The sequence below is a fragment of the Cervus canadensis genome, chromosome 14, assembly GCF_019320065.1.
Source record: "Cervus canadensis isolate Bull #8, Minnesota chromosome 14, ASM1932006v1, whole genome shotgun sequence".
Taxonomy (NCBI): Eukaryota; Metazoa; Chordata; class Mammalia; order Artiodactyla; family Cervidae; genus Cervus; species Cervus canadensis.
Window position 1 is genome coordinate 45,931,929 of NC_057399.1, and position 22,233 is coordinate 45,954,161.

Consider the following 22,233-nt stretch of genomic DNA (forward strand, 5'->3'; position numbering starts at 1 on the left):
GCAAGAATACTGGAGTGTGTTGCCATGCCCTCCTCCAGGGGATCTTCCCAACCCAGGGATTGAACTTGTGTTTCATGTCTCCTGCATTGGCAGGGAGGTTCTTTACCACTAGCGACACCTGGGAAGCCCTTATCTATATAAAAGATGGAAATTCTTTACCTGCCTCTCAGGGTTATTCTGACAACAAAAACAAATTCAGGTAATGTACATACTATCCTATATGCACATATATATTCATTTACTAGATATTTACCAAGGACCTACAGTGTGCCAGGACTAAGTGGTAGGAATAAAGACGAGAACAGAGGGATGTGATCCCTGATTTTACGGAATTTACATGATGAGGAGTGGGAGGCAGAGAACACACGTAAGATGATTTTAGGTAGTTCTCGTGCTTAGGAAGAAAATAAAATTGGCAGTGAGCTATGTAATGACAGGCAGGAGAGGGGTGGCATGCATGCTTTAGATGGCGTGGTTGGGAAAGGCCCCAGTAGGAGGAGACATTTGTGTGGAGACATGAATGACCAGAAGATAACTGTGCAGAAGTCTTCAGGTGGAGGATGTCGGGGAAAGGGAACAGCTGGGACAAGTGTGCTGATGTTCTGGAGGAAGGGACTGAAGGCCAGTGTGGCCAGAGCCACAGCAATCCATGGGGAGTGTGACCTCAGTGAGGTAAGGAGCTGGGATGTAGGCAGCTGGCCTGAACACCTAGAGGATTGTAGGTCGTGAAAGGAGGCTTGAAGTTTTGTTCTAACTACACTGAAAAGTACTAGATAGTCTAAGCAGAGGCACTGTGTGATCTGATTCATGTTTTAGAAAGATCACCCTCAGTTGAGTTCAGTTCAGTTCAGTCACTTAGTCGTATGTGATTCTTTGTGACTGCATAGACTGCAGCACGCCAGGCCTCTCTATCCATCACCAACTCCTGGAGTCCACCCAAACTCATGTCCATTGAGTGAGTGATGCCATCCAACCATCTCATCCTCTGTCATCCCCTTCTCCTCCTACCCTCAATCTTTCCCAGCATCAGGGTCTTCGCAAATGAGTCAGCTCTTGCATCAGGTGGCCAAAGTATTGGAGTTTCAGCTTCAACATCAGTCCTTCCAATGAACACCTAGGACTGATCTCCTTTAGGATGGACTGGTATCTCCTTGCAGTCCAAGGGACTCTCAAGAGTCTTCTCCAACACCACAGTTCAAAAGCATCAATTCTTTGGCGCTCAGCTTTCTTTATAGTTCAACTCTCACATCCATACATGACTACTGGAAAAACCATAGATTTGACTAGATGGACCTTTGTTGGCAAAGTAATATCACTGCTTTTTAATATGCTGTCTAGGTTGGTTATAACTTCCTTCCAAGGAGTAAGCATCTTTTAATTTCATGGCTGCAGTCACCATCTGCAGTGATTTTGGAGCCCAAAAAAATAAAGTCAGCCACTGTTTCCACTGTTTCCCCATCTATGTGCCATGAAGTGATGGGACCAGATGCCATGATCTTAGTTTTCTGAATGTTGAGCTTTAAGCCAACTTTTTCACTCTCCTCTCTCACTTTCATCAAGAGGCTCTTTAGTTCTTCTTCACTTTCTGCCATAAGGGTGGTGTCATCTGCATATCTGAGGTTATGGATATTTCTTCCGGCAATCTGGATTCCAGCTTGAGCTTCATCCAGTCCAGCATTTCTCAGATGTACTCTGCATGTAAGTTAAATAAGCAGGGTGACAATATACAGCGTTGACATGCTCCTTCTCCTATTTGCAACCAGTCTGTTGTTCCAGGTCCAGTTCTAACTGTTACTTCCTGACCTGCATACAGATTTCTCTGGAGGCAGGTCAGCTGGTCTGGTATTCCCATCTCTTGAAGAATTTTCCACAGTTTATTGTGATCCACACAGGCAAAGGCTTTGGCATAGTCAATAAAGCAGAAATAGATGTTTTTCTGGAACTCTCTTGCTTTTTGATGGTCCAGCAGATGTTGGCAATTTGATCTCTGGTTCCTCTGCCTTTTCTAAAACCAGCTTGAACATCTGGAAGTTCATGGTTCATGTACTGTTGAAGCCTGGCTTGGAGAATTTTGAGCATTACTTTACTAGCATGCGAGATGAATACAATTGTGCGGTAGTTTGAGCATTCTTTGGGATTAGAATGAAAACTGACCTTTTCCAGTCCTGTGGCCACTGCTGAGTTTCCCATATTTGCTGGCATAGTGAGTGCAGCACTTTCACAGCATCATCTTTTAGGATTTGAAATAGCTCAACTGCAATTCCATCACCTCCACTAGCTTTGTTCGTAGTGATGCTTCCTGAGGCCCACTTGACTTCACATTCCAGGATGTCTGGCTCTAGGTGAGTGATCACACCATTGTGATTATCTGGGTCATGAAGATCTTCTTTGTACAGTTCTTCTGTGTATTCTTGCCACCTCTTCTTAATATCTTCTGCTTTGTTAGGTCCATACCATTTCTGTCCTTTATCGAACCCATCTTTGCATGAAATGTTCCCTTGGTATCTCTAATTTTCTTGAAGAGATCTCTAGTCTTTCCCATTCTATTATTTTCCTCTATTTCTTTGCACTGATCACTGAGGTAGGCTTTCTTATCTATCCTTGCTATTCTTTGGAACTCTGCATTCAAATGGGTATATCCTTCCTTTTCTCCTTTGCTTTTTGCTTCTCTTCTTTTGACAACTATTTGTAAGGCCTCCTCAGACAACCATTTTGCCTTTTTGCATTTCTTTTTCTTGGGGATGGTCATAATCCCTATCTTCTGTACAATGTCATGAACCTCCGTCCATAGTTTATCAAGCACTCTAGCAGATCTAGTCCCTTAAATCTATTTCTCACTTCCACTGTATAATCGTAAGTGATTTGATTTAGGTCATACCTGAATGGCCTAGTGGTTTTCCCTACTTTTCTTCAATTTAAGCCTGAATTTGGCAATAAGGAGTGCATGATCTGAGCCACAGTCCACTCCCAGTCTTGTTTTTGCTGACTGTATAGAGCTTCTCCATCTTTGGCTGCAAAGGATTAGTCAGTCTGATTTCAGTGTTGACCATCTGGTGATGTCCATGTGTAGAGTCTTCTCTTGTGTTGATGAAAGAGGGTGTTTGCTGTCACCAGTGTGTTCTCTTGGCAAAACTCTATTAGCCTTTGCCCTGCTTCATTCTGTACTCCAAGGCCAAATTTGCCTGTTACTCCAGGTGTTTCTTGACTTCCTACTTTTGCATTCCAGTCACCTGTAATGAAAAGGACGTCTTTTTTGGGTGTTAGTTCTAAAAGGTCTTGTAGGTCTTCATAGAACCGTTCAACTTCAGCTTCTTCAGCAATCCTGGTCGGGGCATAGACTTGGATTACCATGATATTGAATGGTTTGCCTTGGAAACAAACAGAGATCATTCTGTCATTTTTGAGATTGCATCCAAGTACTGCATTTCAGACTATTTTGTTGACTATGATGGCTACTCCATTTCTTCTAAGGGATTCTTGCCCACAGTAGTAGATATAATGGTCATCTGAGTTAAATTCACACATTCCAGTTCATTTTAGTTTGCTAATTCCTAAAATGTCTATATTCACTCTTGCCATCTCCTCTTTGACCACTTCCAATTTGCCTTGATTCATGGACCTAACATTCCAGGTGCCTATGCAATATTGCTCTTTACAGCATCCGACCTTGCTTCTGTCACCAGTGACATCCACAACTGGGTGGTGTTTTTCCTCTGGCTCCAGCTCTTCAGTCTTTCTGGAGTTATTTCTCTACTGATCTCTAGTAGCATATTGGGCAGCTACCGACCTGGGGAGTTCCTCTTTCAGTATCTTATCATCTTGCCTTCTCATACTGTTCATGGGGTTCTCAAGGTAGAAATACTGAATTGGTTTGCCATTTCCTTCTCCAGTGGACCACATTCTGTCAGACCTCTCCACCATGACCCGTCTTTCTTGGGTGGCCCCACAGGGCATGGCTTAGTTTCACTGAGTTAGACATGGCTGTGGTCTGTGTGATTAGAATGGTTAGTTTTCTGTGAACCTGTGTTACTTTTCTGAAGATCACCCTGGCTGTCACCAGAAGAGACTTAATATGAAGGGGCAGTCAGAGCAAGGAAACCAGTCAGGCTGACTGACCAGACTGACTGGTAGAGTGGTCCAGCCAGAGAACATGGCAACATCAGATTATAGCAGCGGAGGGGCTGGTGAGATTCAAGGTACTTTTAATGTTAGGGCCAGGAGCCTCTTAGTGTCAGGAGGTAAAGTCAGTAGGCCCATATTAATTCAGTATCATTCCCACTGCATTCTCTGATTATCAACATGCATTAATTAGTCTCAGCATTAAGTATGAAATCACTTATCTTCACATCAGGTCATAAATAATCTCAAACATATTGAATACCAGTTAAATAAGGGAAAAGGCACATACATAATCTCAAACACATTGAATATAAGTGAAATAAGGGAAAAAAGTGCCTAAACGATCAGAACAGAGACAGCCTGTGCATATATTCAAAGGTGAACTTCTCAGAACATTCTCAAGTTTCTGTCCTTAGACATAATCCCAATAAGCTGATAACCTATGCCTAGAAGGCAATTAAAAGGAAGAGGAGAAAAAAGAATGGCTTCTGATATGAGGCCATGTGGTAGTATACACAGGAAGGAAAGGTAAATAGTTGATGAAGAAAACAAAACATGAAAAGCAGGTGTGAGACTCTGAAGGGCATTGGAGAATTATGGTTTTCTTCACAGTTAATGAAGGCACAGAGGAGTAAATGCCATTGTAGATTGTCTTGCCTATAAAATCGATGAAGGAAAATTAAATCCATTTCACTTACAAAAGTTAAGCTTTGAGTATATGAAAATGATCTCACGTAGACCCTTATTTCCCCAAGGTGCTCACTAAATGTATCTTTTCATTGTGTTTAATGATCATATACATGAAGTGCTATATTGTTAGCCCCACCTGATAAAGGCCTATTAAAGTATAACGTACACAGAACTGCTACATCTGGGAAGATGGCATAGATATATTTTCCCCTATTCTTCCTGGTAAATGCAAGTAAAATCCAGACATTCTATACAAAACATAAGAAGACTGAAAGTGTAGAGAAATAAGCAGACTGGCTAGGGTCCATGGGTACTGAGGAAGAACACAAGTGTGACTTCACTGGGTTGGGGGGTGGCTTGTTTGTGTGTTTGTTTGTATCATAAATCTCAAACTTGGAGCTGAAGAAGGTGGCTGCCAGGAAATACACAGAAACAGAAAAAAAAAAGTCCCCACTAAAGCTTGCTCCCTCTACCCAAAAGACCAGGAAAGGGACAGCCTCGCAGGGCAGTGAACTCTTAGAAAATGTTGCTCTATTTCAAACACCACAGAAAACCGTGTGGTCCACCACTACCTATACCAGCAAAGCCTGAATAGAAAGATTGGACTCCTCATCAGACGGGAGCGTGGTTCCCCAAGACCCCTGGACAGAGAAGATGGATTTAATCCCCACAGGGTGCAATGTGGAGATCACACGGGGGCCTGGGGCCTCTCCTCTCACCCTGCAGTGCCCCCTTCCCTCTGGGTAGAGGAAGCCTCCTGGAGAGTTAGGACTTCAGCCCACCACCAGCAGTAACAACACCCTTCTGGCAGCAGAGTCAGTGGGAAGCCAGAAGCTCCGCCCAGGCCCAGCAGTTAAGAGGCGCCCCCACATAGGTCACAGAGGAGGCCAAAGGGAGAACGTGGACTTCTGCCTCCACTGGGGGGTAGCCAGGTGGCACCTCCGTCTCCCCCACCTGAGTGGTTTCAGAGAACAGCCGCTAAAACAGATTTTAATAAGGTCCAAAGTTGCAGAGCATGATATGAAAATGTCCAGATTCCAAATGAAAAATCACTCATCATACTAATATCCCACTTTTACCAACACTTTTTATTCAACATAGTGATGGAAGTTCTATCTAATGAAATAATCTGAGAAAAGGAAATAAAAGGCATATACATCAAAGGGAAGGACTAAAATTGTTTGCAGAGACATGATTGCCTTCTAAGAAAATACCAGAAATTCTAAAAAGAAAAAGTTACAGAACTAACATGTGTTAGTAAGGTTACATGCTGTATAAAACTCAACTGTTTCTATATACTAGCAATGAACATATGAACACTGAAATTAAAAATACAGTATCATTTACCATCCCTTGAAAAAAGAATAATTGGGTATAAATCTAACAATATGCAAGACTTGTGTACTGGAAACTACAGAACTCGGATGAAAGAAAGGAGATATAAATAAATCGACACACAATGTTCATGGATTGGAAGACTCAACACAGTAAAGATGTCAATTATCTCTAAAATGATAGATGTTTATGTATTTCCTATCAAAATCACAGCAAAATTTTATAGCTGTAGATAATATTATTCTAAGATGTATGTAGAAAGGCAAAGAAACTAGAATAGCGAAGAATAAAGTGGGAAGAATCAGATTCAAGAATAAATTTCAAGATAATTATATAATTACAGTAATTAAGACTGTGTGGTATTGATATCTTGAAATTGGTTGGAACAGAAGGAGAATGCAGAAGTAGAACCACAGAAATGTACCCAGATGATTTTGACAAACATGCAAAAGCAATTCAGTGGAAGAAAGATAGCTTGTTCAATTAATGGTCATGGAACAATTGTGTATCCATAGGCAAAAAACAAACTTTGACCTAAATCTCACACCTTACACAAAAATTAACTCAGAATATATCATAGACCCTGCATGTATTTGTATGGCTGAGTCCCTTAGCTGTCCACCTGAAACTATCACATTGCTAACTGACTTTACTCCAACATAAAATTAAAAGTTCAAAAATAAAAATAAAGGTAAAACTCAAATGCTGACAAGAATGCAGAAAAACCACATCACTTACATATTACTGGTGGAAATGTGAAATGATACAACCACTTGGGGAAACAGTTCAGCAGTTCCTTAAAAATCTAAACATGTAACTACCATGTGACCTAGCAATTACACTCCTGGGCATTTTTCCCAGAGGAAATGAAGACAAATGTTCACACAAAAACTTGGAGAGGAATGTTTTTATATGCTTTATTTGAATAGCCAAAATGTGGACACAACCCACGTGTCCTTCAGTAAGTAAATGGCTGAACATACTTGGTACATCCATCCCATGGACTACTCCTCAGCAATAGAAGGGAACAAAGTGCTGATACATGCCACCATACTATGTCAGACCTGGAAGAATCTCCCGAGAGTCATTCTGAGTGAAAAAAAGCCAATCAAGAAAAGTTACATACTGTATGATTCCACTTATGTAACATCCTTGAAATGACAAAAGTGTAAGAAATAGAGAACAGATTAATGGTTGCCAAAGGATTAAGGCAGGGCTGGGATCAATATGAGGGATCCTTGTAGCGATGGAAATGTAGTATCAATGTCCTAGTCATGATATCATGAGATACCAGTAAGATACTGCCATTGGAAGAAACTGGGTAAAGCGTACACAGTATTCCTCTATGTTATTTCTTATAACTGAATGTGACTCTGCAACTATCTAAAAATAAAAATTTAATTCCATGAAAATGGAATCTACTAAACCTTGGTAGTTTACTGGTAAGATGTACAAATCATCCCAACTGTTGCCTTGCTCCGGCCTCAGATTCTTCAATCCTTGTTTTTTTCTGACAATTCTGTGGTAGCTAGATAAGCAGATGGGTGGATGGTTTTTATAGTTACAGTTAGAAAAGGAAAACATGGTCAGTGGAAAAAGATGGGTATATCCCTTGTTCATTGTCGATCATGTTTCAAGGGAGTGTCCAAAGCCCCCCATCTAATAAAATGCCACATTCTGTCTCACCCTCAGGAAAGCCACTAGTGAAAACATCCCGAGAGATGGTGATCAACACGGAGGAGCCTGCAATCACAGTTGATGTAGGAAGCACTATCAAAACAGTACAAGGCGTGAATGTGACTATTAACTGCCAAGTTGCAGGTAAGAGATGCATTCATTTGTTAATTCATTTGTTCAGATATTAATGGAGCCCTGTGCTAGGTTGGGGGCTGAAAAGATAGCACAAATTCTGCTCTCAGGGAATTGGGGCTACTAGAGCAAGTCAAGCACACTCAGTCACTCTGAAAGTGGAAAGTGCTACTGAAGCTGATCAGAGGAAAACTGGGATAAATGTGGGGGAAGAGGTGGTTTTTATCTCCATCCCACATACTGATAGAACATGAGCATGCAAGGATGGGGACAAAGGGTGTTCCAATGGACTAAAGAATGTGAGAAAAATCATTTAAGTAGGGGAGCTGCAGGACTTCAAGGGAAATGTGACTGCTTTGGTCTAGTGGGAACACGGAGCTCAGAGATGGGGTGGGTAGAGGGGCTTAAACTTTAGTCACGTGGGTTTGCTACTGTGCCATGGGAGACTCTGAACACTTGGATGAGGCATTCAGACAAAGCAGGTTGGAAGTGGCATTAGGGGTTGTGCAGTGTATAAAATAGGTTGAAGAAAAAAAAAATACTGAGAGGGGCCAGTTAAGAAGCCATCATAGTTTAGGGACTTCCCCAATGACCCACTGATTGGGAATTTGCCTTGCAATGCAGGGGACATGGGTCTGATCCTTGGTCAGAAAACTAAGACCCCACATTTTTGTGGGGCAACTGAGCCCACATGCCACAATGAAGACTTTGTGCAGCCAAATATATATATATAAAAGAACCCACAGTAGTTTAGATGGAACAGTGGTAAAGAATCTGCCTGCCCAGCAGGAGACATGAGCTCTACCCCAGGGTGGGGAAGATCCCCTGGAGAAGGAAATGGCAACCCACTCCAGTATTCTTGCCTTCCCAGGGAAGAATGCTTAGTGTAGACAGTAGCGATGAACAGCAGTAGTTGAGAGCAGAGGTACGGGGGGCCTAAACTCAGGACAGTGGTGGGGGAAAGCTCAGGAGTGGATGGCAGGGGTAAGAACAACAGCAGCCTGGAGCTTACATTCGAAATGGGTGGGTGGTGGTGGTTTAGTGTCTGACTCTTATAACCTCATGGACTGTAGCCCACCAGGCTCCTCTGTCCATGGGATTTCCCAGGCAAGGGTACTGGAGTGGGTTACCATTTCCTGCTCCAGGGGATCTTCCAGACCCAAGGATCAAACCCAGGTCTCCTACCTTGCAGGCAGATTCTTCACTGCTGAGTCAGCAGGGAAGCTCCTTTCAGAAGTGTTGTAGGAGTTGTTTATGAAAACAGCCACTTCCCTTGGACGTGTGATATAGATGTTGCCTTTGGGTAGCTCTTGTAAACTCAGAGGCCTCTAGGGACCAGGAAGTCAGAAAGTGGAGGAGGAGTAGACCAGAGGAGGTGGTAGTATGCCCTTCATAAAGGCATTTACGTTCAATTTAAAAACAGAAAACACCCACATAGAATGACACAAAGCTTAGCTACCAATCTCCCTTCCTGTGAACTGCTGGCCTGTCTGCCCTAAGGGTTTTCACTGCCGCGACACAAAGGGGAAATAGATGACTCCCATGCCAGGGCCCAGCAACAGTCCCCTGATTGCTGTCCTCCTCAGATATACCCTCGCATGGCACCCCAACCAAGTTTCCCACGTCATACCCTGTCTGAAAAGAGGACAGGCATTGGCAGCCCCTGTTCTGGGTGTTTCTTCATCTTAGATCTCAGCCCCAGCTTTGGAAAGTTTACCTCCACCTGTGATTTATAAGGCCAGAGAGAATCCATTTTAGAAGAAGTAGGAGGAAGATCTTCATCTAGAGCATGTTGTTTCCTAAGAACAGGGAGGTCCGGTTTTCTCTGAAGTGTTCTGGTAGCTCTAGGAAGCCCAAAATATAAATCTCTCTCTGTCATAATACATTAGCTTCTTCTTGGTAAAGCTTCCCTTGGCCTGGCATCCAGCCGCCTCAGTGAAAGCCTGTAGAACTAAATCCCTTCAAGCTCTATACTCTCAATCAGGGTGTCCCATGAATGAGTTGCCCCTCTGTACACAGACTGATGGCGAAGGCCAGATCCTTTATGCAGGACCATCACTCCCCATCTGATCGCTAGGAACATGTGCCTTGAAGACAGAACACCAACTGGAGATAAGATGGGTCTCCCAATATAATGGACCATATTGGGTCTCCTCTTGAGTGTTGGGAGTGGTAGGACTAAAAGAGTGGGAAGCAAAGGGCAGCAAAACCAGGACTTGAGCATCTGAAGGAGGTTGAAAGAACCAGAATTCAGGTGGAAAAGTATTTATCACAGGAAAACTAGAAAAGTCAAAACAGCTTTGGTCAGCTCTTCTGGGCCACCCAGCGCCATGTCTCCAACTTCATCCAGAGATTCACTCTTGGTAACTGATAGTGAAATCCTAGGTTGTAAGGTCCAGTTTTTGCCTGGCCATGCACATTGCATTACTAAAAACTTAGTTTTATTCATAGGACCGTTTGTATTAATCATAGTTAAATAAAATAAATTTGTGTCTCTGTCACTATGCCTTTTATTAAATAAAGTTTTTATTCAACATGGGCTTCCCTTGTAGCTCAGTTGGTAAAGAATCTGTCTACAATGTGGGAGACCTGGGTTCAATCCCTGAATTGGGAAGATCTCCTGGAGAAGGGAAAGGCTTCCCACTCCAGTATTCTGGCCTGAAGAATTCCATGGACATGTATAGTCCATGGGGTCATAAAGGATTGGACATGACTGAGTGACTTTCACTTTCACTTTCACTTTTATTCAACATAGATGGGAAAGAGCCTGCTTTTGATTAAACTGTTGGTCTGTGAATTTACTGGACAAAGAAATCATTCTTGAGCTGAGTCTCCAGTCGAAATACTGACAGCTATAATACCAAATAGCAGAAGAAACTATTTTTACTTTGATGCTACAAGTGGCTTTTATGACTCTCTTGTGATATAATTTTAATGGCTATATAATAGTATATTTTAAGAATATCACATAATTTACATAGAATAACTCATGTCCTTACATGTTTGAGTTGTTAGCAGTTTTTCATTAAATAGCTTTTGCACATGTATGCTTTCAACATGTAAAATGCAGACTCACAAATTATTCCCAACCCTTAAACATAAAAACCATTAAACAACAAGTCTGATGAGGCTTTTTCTTGACAAGTGATTCAGTCTCCTATACCACTCCCATACTTGTTCTCTATTGGAGAAGAATTCAGAAAACTGAATGTGAGATAAGGGGTTAGAGGAGGAGGAAGAGTTTCAGTCATTGGGAATAGGATGTGCAAAGGGCCTGAGAAAAAGTATGTTGCATTTAAAGAAGTGAAATGTGGCTGGCTTGGCTGTAAGATGGAGAGGCTAGAAGACAGTAGGGTGACTTGTGGTTGAGAGGTGGGGGACAGTAGGCAGGAGCTAAATCTTATGCTTTCCTAGGTTATGGTACATTTTGGAACAGGGGAAGCTTTTGAAGACCTACTTAGGATATAAAATTGTCAGGACTAGTCGTGTAGAAATAAATAGTTGAGGAGTCAATGATGGGCAGTGTATTAGCCAGGAAGGCTAGCCTATGGTAACAGGTAGACCCCCAAATGTATAATGATGACTCAAACACAATAGAAGTTTATTACTTGCCTACCTAGGAGTCCAAAGAGTGGTCCTGGACAGCTGGAGGGGAAGGGGTCTGCCCCCAACAGTCCTTCAGTATCCCTGGACACTGGTGGTTCTATTTTCCTGAATACATGCCTTCCAAGGTCTCCCCAGAGGTTCTCTCTACCCTGTGAATAAGACAAGGAGAAAACAAAGTGTAGAGGATGGTTGAAATGGTTTTAAGGGAGATACTTGGCAAACCGGAACAAACTTTTTTGGCCAAGCCAGTAGCACACATTACTGCTTCTCAGATTCCTTCTTAGTCACATGGCCACTCACAGTTGCCAAGGGCTGTTGGGGAATGTTGCCAGGCTGAGGAGGAGGAGGTATTAGTCGCTCAGTTGTGTCCGCCGCTTTATGATCCCATGTACTGTAGCCCGCCAGGCTCCTCTGTCTGTGGGATTCTCTAGGCAAGAATATTGGAGTAGGTTGCCATTCCCTTCCCCAGGGGATCTTCCCAACCCAGGAATTGAACCCAGGTCTCCTTTCATTGCAAGCAGATTCCTTACCATCTGAGCTACCAGGGAAGCCCAGGCTGGGTACCCAGGAAAAAGAAGGAATAGCTGTCAGCATCTGCCACAGTTAGTGTGAAGAAATGTGGAAGACTAAAAGCCTCCTTACGAGACTGCCATGGTTCTTTAGAATTGCTCAGATTGACATTTAAGTTACTATATTCTTTCCTTGTCTTGCACCAAGCCTTTAAAGAAACTTCTAGAACTTATCATGTCAAGGTGTGCCTTTCAGTGGATGCCCCACCTCAAGATGTTGACAAGGTGTCATGGTGCAGGCAGCCTTCCAAGTATAACAAGTGGTCTAGTTAACAAGCATATCCTATCTGGGATTTTTAAAAAAGATTATTATAGCATCACCCTACCTGGCAGCTCAGTGGATATTAAAAGCACTAATCCTCATAATCAAATCAAGTTACAGCCCATTATGACTACACTCATTTATTGATCCTTTCAAGCAGCAGGGAGACCACTGTGTTGTTGATAAGATATGCCACAAAGCAGGAAAAGTAAAAGCAGGTCCTTTTACTTCCTATTTTAGACACAGATCATACCAGGGAGTCCAGAGTGTGGAGCCAATCCAACTAACTTGTCAACAGTATAGCTTTGGACTTTGCTCTGCAGTAGAGTGTGTTTTTTGTCATTTTTCAAACATTTCTTTCTGTAGAATGTGCTGTCATATCACAACAGGCTAGGGAAAAAATCATCTTCTACAACCTGATATGCTTCTCACCAAGTGAGAAGTGCACCAAGTGTACTAACAATGGATTCTAGAAACTTCCCCCCTAACAATAATCTTGATGTTACAATTATAGTAGAAAGGTTAATTCCAGAAGCAGAGAGTGTTTAAGGATTGTCACCAGAAATAACATGCAGCAATTCAGAGCTTCTCAAAGGAGGCAGTCTCGTATGATGGCAGACAGTGTCATGTACTTGTTAGAATGGGGTTTCATGGCATCAAATGTACTGAGTTTGGATCCCCAGGGACCATCCGTAGGTCCCTGATTGGTGGCAAAGTGGAAAGGGACTCTGTTCTCATGTAATCATTCGGGAATCCAAACTAATGTCTCTTTGGGCAGATTTCATAATCTTTTTGAGTCCCAATTTCCTCATCAGTAAACTGGGGTTAATAATAATGCTTCATGGTAACTCTGTGATTATGTATGATATGTTTATTAAATGTTTGGCTTATAGTAAATATTCAGTTAATGTTCTTTCTCCCTCTGATGTGTTCAGGATATGTATAGCTTCTGACCTCAGTGCCTTCCTGATGTCTTAGTATTCTAAGCATCAGGGTTAGGCGTGTATATATAGTACCTTTTCAAGGGACTCTGGCGTGTATGAGGGCTGATGATATTTTCTGAGGCATCATTGTCATGTCTTGAGAGAAAAAGAAAAAAGATGCCTCATTTTTCTTTTCCCTGTTCCCTTGTTCCAACTTTGTAATACATCACAATCAGTCATGGCAGGGCTGGCTGTCATTCCAAAGCATCTTTTTCGTGTCATTCTCTTTAAAGCACACAGTCCCAGGCAGGAATCCTTCAAAATGTGACACCAGCAGCATTGGTAAATTATTGATGCAGGTCTGTGTTTGAATGAGTCTAAGAGAGGTTTGCTAATCTATCACAGAATGATCCTTATAATATTTGGCTTCCCTCAGCACTGCTGTCTCTCTGTGGTCCCAGTTTTAGAGATTGGAGGTCCCTTCCATCTACCTTCATTATCCTGAACATGTCCTTTTCTCCCATGAACTCCCCTGCTCTCAATTGAGGGATTCAGCCCTATTGGTAAAGACTCTGTTTTGTCCTGTTAAACAGACTTGATTTCATAAGGGCATGAGGCCAAGAGTGATGACAAAAATGGAAGAAGCTTACCCCCACTTCCTGGAAACATGAGAAATGGCTGCATCCCTGGGTCATCTCTCTCCCTCCTCCTCCTTCTCTTTCTCACCATCCCTGTCTCTCTCCCTGGCTTCCCTGACCAAAGAAGGTCACACAGGGGGGCTGCAAGTCTGGCTGTGGCAGCTGACCATGTAAACACAATGTTGGCCCTGGAGGCACACAAGTCATGGCCTATGGGCACCATCATGGAGACAGAGCATTCACCCCTACCATCTGCTTGTGGAACTGACAGCCCACTAGTCCATGTCTCTTACTCTGCCTCCTCGCTCTAGAACAGCCTCAGTTCCTATCAGGGACTGTGCGCTTGCTGCCCACAGACCTCCTCCAAGGCAGGTGCCATTGACAGGTACTATGTGTGAGCAGTTTATGGTGACGGGAAAAGGGTGAATACTTGCAGAAGCTGGTTTGTAGAACCTCATTTTTCCTTGCACTTTCAGGAGAGAATTGATGTGGGGGGGGGGGGGTGTTTTCAACTTACTTTACAAAGGCTTTCTCCTAAAGGGTATGGATTTTTTTTCCCCCAACATGAAATCGGAGCTCAGAGTCCACAGTCTAAGCTGGCATGGTGGGGCATTGTGATGCTCTTGCTCTCTCTAGTGGTGTTGCAATGAAAAATCAGCCTTCCTGCCTCTCACCTGCATCTTTACTCCAGGTGTGTTTAGAGACAATAATACCAGCCTGGCCCCTCTCACGCACCTGAGCGTCAAGTTTCACAGTGTGTGTGTGCCTCTCTGATGGATCAGGGCTGCGGTACCCAAGTCTCTCCCTCTTTTAACAGACCTGCCTCCTTCCTCCAGCCAGTCCACCAGCCCCTAGGGATCCACAGTGAATTATGGGTAATCTGCGCCTCGACAGAAAAAGAGGACCAGAGAGTCACTCTCCTGTTCCTTGTAGACAGGGAGAGAAAAGCTCTACAGCTTGGCCAAACGCTTGGGCTGCCCACCATAGGCGACCATTCCACCACTGGAAACCATGCCTGAAGCAGCAGGGCAGCCAGGACACCAGTGAATTCATGCAGAATAGTTCATTGTTAATGAGGCAACAAGAGAGCAGTCTCCCACACAGCCCCACTTCCTGCCATTGGGATCCCAGGAGCAGCAAGTGCTCCAGGGCTCAGGATGAGAGCTGGCTGTTACAGAGGAGACTCTGAGTACATTTTATTCATCAGAGACAAGCAGTGGGCACACAGGTGACGCCACGACGGTGTCTGCATTCTCAGCTGTAGGCTGCCCACGAAGGGTAAGGCTGCCCCTGCCCCAAGGGCAAAATCCATCCCGAACTCTGAGAAAGTACAGGACTAAAGTTCTGGCTCTGCCTATTCTGGGTTTTGACCCCATTTACCTGGATTTGACTTTCTAAACATGCCCTGGATACATGTCCACAAGTTTCATGAGCAAACATTGTGAGATGGGTCAATAAGCTACAAAGTACAAAAGCGCAGCTGTCCACTCCCTGGAGACTGAATTCACGCCACATCGTTCCTGTCTCTCAGCTCACTAGAGCCGGGCTTGCCCTGGAGCCTCCTATGGAGACCATCTCAGCAGGCTTGTCCTAAACTGAGGACTGCTTGCCGGCATGCCACCCGCAGGGAAACTCCCTCGGGAATGAAAGCCATTCCCTTGTCTCAGTCACTCAGGCTGCTGTAACAAAATGCCACAGATTGTGCAGCTTAAACCACAGAAGTTTGTTTCTCATGGTTCTGGAGGCTGAGAATTCCGAAATCAAGGTGCCAGCCCATTCAGTTCCTGAGGAGGACTCTCTTCCTGGCTTGCAGACAGCTGTCTTCTTGCTGTGTCCTCACATGATGGAGGGAGGGAAAGAGAGAAAAAAGGGAAGGAGAAAGAAAGAGAAAGAGAGGGCCTCTTCTTATAAGGGCACTGATGCCATGGACATTCCCTTCAGGAGGACTTCATCTGAACCTAAAAATCTCCAGGTCCTCATCTCCTACCACCGTCACACTGAGGTTGGTTAGGACGCCAACATATGCATTTGTAGAGGTCACAAAGACCGAGTGCATAACAGCCCTTGAGGACAGAGCCTAACTTCCAAAGACTGGAACCCCACCCCAGTTCAGATGTGCGCACTCTCCCCAGCTCTCTCACAATAATAAACTTGAACTGAGGAGAGAGCAGAGAGCTCCCTTTTTGTCTCTCTTTTTCTGTAGTGATGAACCTCATGCCACGGTTCCATCTTCTCTTTTTCTAAGAAAATACTTAGGCCTCAAAAAATACCACTTACTGTGTGACCTTGTTTTCTACATAGAGTGCCAACTCTGGTAAGGATCTAGCAGCTTTCATTTGTCTGGCTCATGAATATATTAATAATCTGTAGCTTTTAACTTTCTTGTTCAGTCGCTCAGGCATGTCCAACTCTTTGTGACCCCATGGACCCCTTTTAACTTTCTACTGAGGTATAATATTTATACTGAAAAGTGCATATATTGTAAAGGTCCCAAGCCCACCAAACATAGCCCCCAAGTCAAAAAGCAACTACTAGCAGCCAGGTTCTATGTGCCCACTCTCAGGGACAGCACCTCCCTTCCATCCCAGTCCCTCAGAGGAACCCCCCACTCTGATTGCTGACAACAGGGCCTGATGTTACCAGTTTTTCTTTTCTACATACAGAAATGAAATCATACAGTGTATGCTGTTTCGAATCTGCCTTCTCTTATTCTGCATTAGGTTTGTTTCATTTGGTTCTCAAGTTATTCATTTTCACTGATACATAGATTTCATTCTTAGGTGTTTTCTCCAAAGGCTTTTGCTTTACTCCTTCCACCCTGGCTAGTGCCTTTCTCAGCTGCCCTCTTCCTCTTCTTTTAACCAGTCTTTCTCTTCCTGCCTTATCTCTGGAAGCTTTTAAAGGCAAAAGATCTCAAGACAGCTGAGAGGTCAGAGACCTTATTTAGTTTGGCCGAAGGAGCATAGAAGACGCCCAGGCAGATGCTTCCTGCAGAGCAGCCCTGGGGCGGGTCCACCAAGAGGCTATAAATATCTCCAGGGCACCTGAATGTGGTGGCTGATGCATTTATTTTATTTTATTTTTTCCTCCTAGGTGTGCCTGAAGCTGAAGTCACCTGGTTCAGAAATAAAAGCAAACTGGCCTCATCTCCCCCTCTGCAGGAGGGCGCCTTGGTGCTTACAGCCGTGTCCTCCTTGGATCAGGGCCGGTACTCCTGCAAGGCGGCCAATCTGCACGGGGAGCTGACTGAGAGCAGCGAGCTCCTCATCCTAGGTAAACACCTTGAGGCTGGCTGCCCCTGGTGGACCCCACTGGGGTGACTGTCTGACCCACCCTCACCGCCTCCTGCCCCTGATCCAATTAAATGCATGAAGGTAAAATCGACATCCCTTCACTTCTCCCCACCTTAGGGCCTCCCAGTGGAGAGAACACAAACCGAGGGGCCAAGAAACCAAGCAGAGGTCAGCTAGAACCCTGGGTCTACCACTTACTGTGTGACCTTGGGCAATCACTTAACCTTGCTAAGCCTTAGATCCTGGTCTCTGTGTAGAAAACAAGATTGCCCATCGTGGGCGGGCAGGGGAGGTACAAATAGAGGTAACAGGCAGTTTTTCTTAACTCCTTCTATATTAAGGACTGCTTTGAGATTCAGACAAAAACTACAGACTACCTTGTTGAGAAAAATTCGTAAGTACAAAATTTCTCATATAATTTTAGGAAGTTCGTATATACTCTAGTCCACCTTAAGTCCACATGTGTACCCCTCTTCTTAGTCCGGTCCAGCTGCTATAGGAAAGCAGCCATAGATTGGGTGACTTACGTGGAGAAGGAAATGGCACACTCCAGTATTCTTGCCTGGGAAATCCCGTGGACAGAGGAGCCTGGCAGGCTACAGTCCATGGGGTCGCAGAGAGTCAGACAGGACTGACCAACTGAGCGCAGGTGGCTTTTAGATAACAGCACCTGTCTAGAGACTGGAAGTCTAGAATCCAAGTGCCTTCATGGTCAGACTGGTGAAGGCCTTCTCCATGGCAGCAGAATGGTGGCTTCTTACTGCACCCTCTTATAGCAGAAGGGACAAGCGAGCTCTCGGAGGTCTCTGTTATAAGGATCTTAATGTCAATCAGGACTTCCCTGGTGGCTCAGACGCCTGTAGGCGCCTGCCTACAATGCAGGAGACCCAGGTTCAATCCCTGGGTCAGGAAGATCCCCTGGAGAAGGAAATGGCACCCCACTCCAGTATTCTTGCCTGGAAAATCCCATGGATGAAGGAGCCTGGTAGGCTACAGTTCACGGGGTCGCAAAGAGTCGGACACGACTGAGCGACTTCACTTCAGTGTCAATCATGAGGGCTCCACCTTCCTGACATAATCATCTCCCAAAGGTACTCTTATCATTACCTTGAAGGGATTTGGATTTCAACATATGAATTTGGGGGACACAAACATTCAGACAGTAGCACCACCAGACACAAGGACCCCTGATTAAAGAGTCTAACACAGTTCCTGGCATAAAATAGTTATTTAAAAATAATAGCAATTGCCAGGACACCATCCAGCACTCACTGACGCCCAGGGCTGGACTCAGTCATGTTGCATCTACACCTCTTTGGTTTCCCGAGATTCAGACTCTATACTTCTCTTCCTAGCAGAGTCTGGGAATTGTTGGGGGTAGTGTGGGGGGGATAAAGAAGCTTGTTTTTGTCTTTCTTTTTTTTAAAGGCAGTTATTAGAGGGGACTTCCCTGATGGCCCAGTAGTTAGGACTTCACCTTCCGGTGCAGAGGGTGCAGGTTCGATCCCTGGTCAGGGACCTCAGATCCCACATGCCTTGCAGTCAAAAAACCAAAATGTAAAACAGAAGCAATGTTGTTACAGATTCAAGAAAGACTTTAAAAATGGTCCACATCAAAAAAAAACTTTTAAAAAAAGGCAATTATTAGAGCATGTATGCTAGTTATCTCACTAAGAGAGAGCCATCATTCTTGGGGGGTGAGGAAAAGATGAGAAATATGAATAATTACATACCGCACATACACATATTCTGGCCTTCCACAGGGGAAAGTAAGTAAACTTTACTCATATTTTCACACCCCAATGACGATATAGCAAAGCATAGAGTCTACCCCTGCCCACTCAGATTTCACAGAGGCCCACGTGGGTCTTCATCTCAACAGTGGCTGCATAAACCTCCAGTCATATTAGGAAGCCGCAGAAAATCAGCTCCGTGAAGGATGTCATTTGTTTTGTGTTGGGTTTTTTCTGGCTGAGCTGCTCGTCTGGAGCCTGAGGCCCCAGACTGTTGCCCCACACTGAGTTATGGTGCTTACTGTGGGGATTTCCTCTCTAATAACCTTCCTGATCACCTCTGCTAACAGAGATGAACGTGTAGGAAGTGTGGCTGCTAATGTAGCTCTGCCTATGAAGTGTGTATGCTCTGGGAGCCAAATCTGCAGCATTCCAACGCTAATTCAGTATGACCATGAACGCGGAGTTTGAAGAGCATGAAGTCTTCCCATTTTAATCAAACTGGATGGGGAAACAAAAAAACACTATTTAGATTCTTAGTTTCCTCAATTAGAAGTCCTGTTGATTCATCAAAGTTTGTTAGTTTTTATGGAGATAGGAATGGTATTTCCTATTATGTTTGGTACTTTATGGACATAGGAGTAATATTTCTCTTTTTTTTAATCAGCCCCAAATGTGTCTTAATGTTTAAATGAGGGATTTCATGTGTAAAGCTGAGGTTTCATGAGGCCCATGGTTTAACCTGTATTGTGGAGTATTGCATTGTCATGAGGCCAACTTTCATTCATGGGTTCATATAGCCACTGAATGGCTGTTCATTAAGTGTTGCCACTGAGTCCCATGTAGAGCTTTAGGATAAACACAAGAGGTGACTTCTGTCCTTGGGGAATTGACAGTTCCCTCAAAAGATTAGCTGGACAGTCCCTGAAGAAGTAAACTATGACAGAAGCTGTAAGGACATTAGGAGGGACTGACATTTGGCCCAGAAAGATCAATGGGTTTAAAGATGGGCCATAACCTCCCCTTTTGGCTACTAATAAATAAGCAAAGCCTTCTTGAATTATAACACTCTTGAAGGAATATTCCATTTCTGTATTATTGGGGGAACTCCATTTCCCTCAATATTCAATTTCAATGTTTTTGAAAGAATATTAAAAAGGATGAGAGAGAGAGTCTAATTTTGAAGAAACTATCAGTATCAAGTCCTAAAACCATGGTATATCAGAGTAGAAAGAGACCTTGGAAATGATGAGGGTTATTTTTTTTTTTAATCATTTTTAGATGAAGAAACTAAAGCTTAGAGGGATTGTGACTTGCCCAAGTTAGTGAATGAAAGAGCCATGGCTCAAATCGAGTTCCTGAATCCAATCATGATGTTTTTACCCTATACCACATAAAGAATATTTTCAAATTATATAGACTATATATAGTGTCTTTATAATGTTGAATTTTTATATATAAATACGTAAGCTCATCACTGTTTTCTGTATGTGATGGTCTTTGCAGTCAAAGACAGGTTTCTGAAGTAGATCCAGGCCCCACTGTGACTCACTTATTTACCATTTCCAACAAGTACTGAACACAGTGACAAGCACACAGCAGGCCCTCTCTGAACACTGCTGAAATGACCATCAATTACAAGGACAAACTTTCTGCTTCTCTTTCCACTCCAACAAGTGCTCTAGAGAAAAAGGTGGGAGTTGGCGTTGGAGTGTGAATTGCCGTGTGCCAGGAGACTCAGGAGGAGCGGGGAGCAGAGTTCTGCTTCTTTCCCAGCAGAATCTGGGATCATCCTACCACTGCATTTAGCAGCTGCTTGCCTCTTTATTTGCTCAAGGAAATTAATAAGCACGCCACTGTGCTTCCCTTTCTGTTACATTTAGCTCTGGTTAACTGATTCCTGGTTACATCAGCCCTGACTCATTACAAGATTTTCACTAACACATCATCCCTGAACTGCTTCTCTGGTCTTACTTAGACATAAAAATCCAGATCCCAAAGTGAATCCCTAGCCTCACAACTGTACCCCTTCCTTCCCAGAAAAAAGCCACTCACATGATCTTAGAAATAAGAAATTCATGTAACTTATCCCTGCCTGTGGGGACAATAACAAAATTCTTCCCTCTAAAGGTCATTTTAAGAGTTAAATGAAACAAGGAATGAAAATTATTTTAGCACAGGACTTGGCATATAGTTCTGAAGAAGCTTTGGCTTTTTCAAAGTGTCTTTTTAATATAGTTTCATTTAGCTATGTGTTTATAGAGCACCTGTGGTAGCAAGTGGTATACAGTAAGGAAGGAACTCCAGAAATCAACATGCCTGATTCTTATCACTGACTGTACAGTTTCAGACATCAAGTATTGTGTTTGAAATTCAGACTCACCTTGATGGGAACACCTTCTCTCTAGGCAAAGTGATGTTAGAGGTAATAACAGTAACACCTGCCTTACACATGGACACACTTCCATGCATGGCTGCCTCTCCCTCTCCCCTTAAAGCCTTTATGCTTTAACCTGCCTGATGCCCCGTCCTCCTTCTCACAGAACCCCCCCACGTCCCCACATGGTTGGACGACATCCGGGCCCTGCTCTCAGCCACTGGACCGAACCTTCCTTCAGTGCTGACGTCTCCACTGGGAACACAGCTGGTCCTGGATCCTGGGAATTCCGCTCTTCTTGGTGAGTCCAACCCTCTGGAACACTGGGCAGAAATCCAGGGCTGGACAGGATTTATGGATGGGTGACTACTCGCAGGTGGGAGGGAGGCAGCAGTGGGGGGTGGCCAACAGGAAATCACTAAATTGTGTACAGAATCCAGATTTACCAGTGGAAACTTGGCTGACTTTCCATATGAGGTGAATTTAGTTCTTAGTTTGGACCTGAGCCTGTCCAGAGTCGGAAAGGGCTCCTCTCTGAATCCTCTTGGGCTGGTGCCACAGTCCAGATCCGCTCAATCAGACTGATGGTGCTGGACTTAGAGAACAGATACAGCAGTGGAAAACAGTTCCTTCCTCTCTTCTCCCCATCACCAGCTGTATCCCAGTGCTCCATGACCCCTTCTTACCTCAATAGAGCTATAACCAGCTTTCAATGAGAAAACTGCAGTATCAGTACCTCCTTTAACCCAGGCAATCTATTTAAACCTCCTTCTGTAGGTAGGGCCTAAAAACAACCCAGACAGACTCCTCAAGGCAAGTGTTTCAGTAACCCCACTAGGTGCACTTTCCCTGTTGTCTGTCGTTGGGAGCCTACACCCA

At 43.9% G+C, this 22,233-nt stretch overlaps 1 protein-coding gene across 1 annotated transcript in view; it reads left to right on the plus strand.

Annotated features, from left to right (window-relative positions):
• Nucleotides 1-22,233, plus strand: part of ADAMTSL1 (ADAMTS like 1) — a 505,479-nt gene that overhangs the window by 389,791 nt on the left and 93,455 nt on the right. The window contains 3 exon segments of the mRNA XM_043486937.1: nucleotides 7,837-7,965; nucleotides 17,045-17,224; nucleotides 21,521-21,655. Coding sequence (XP_043342872.1) covers nucleotides 7,837-7,965; nucleotides 17,045-17,224; nucleotides 21,521-21,655 — 444 coding nt within the window.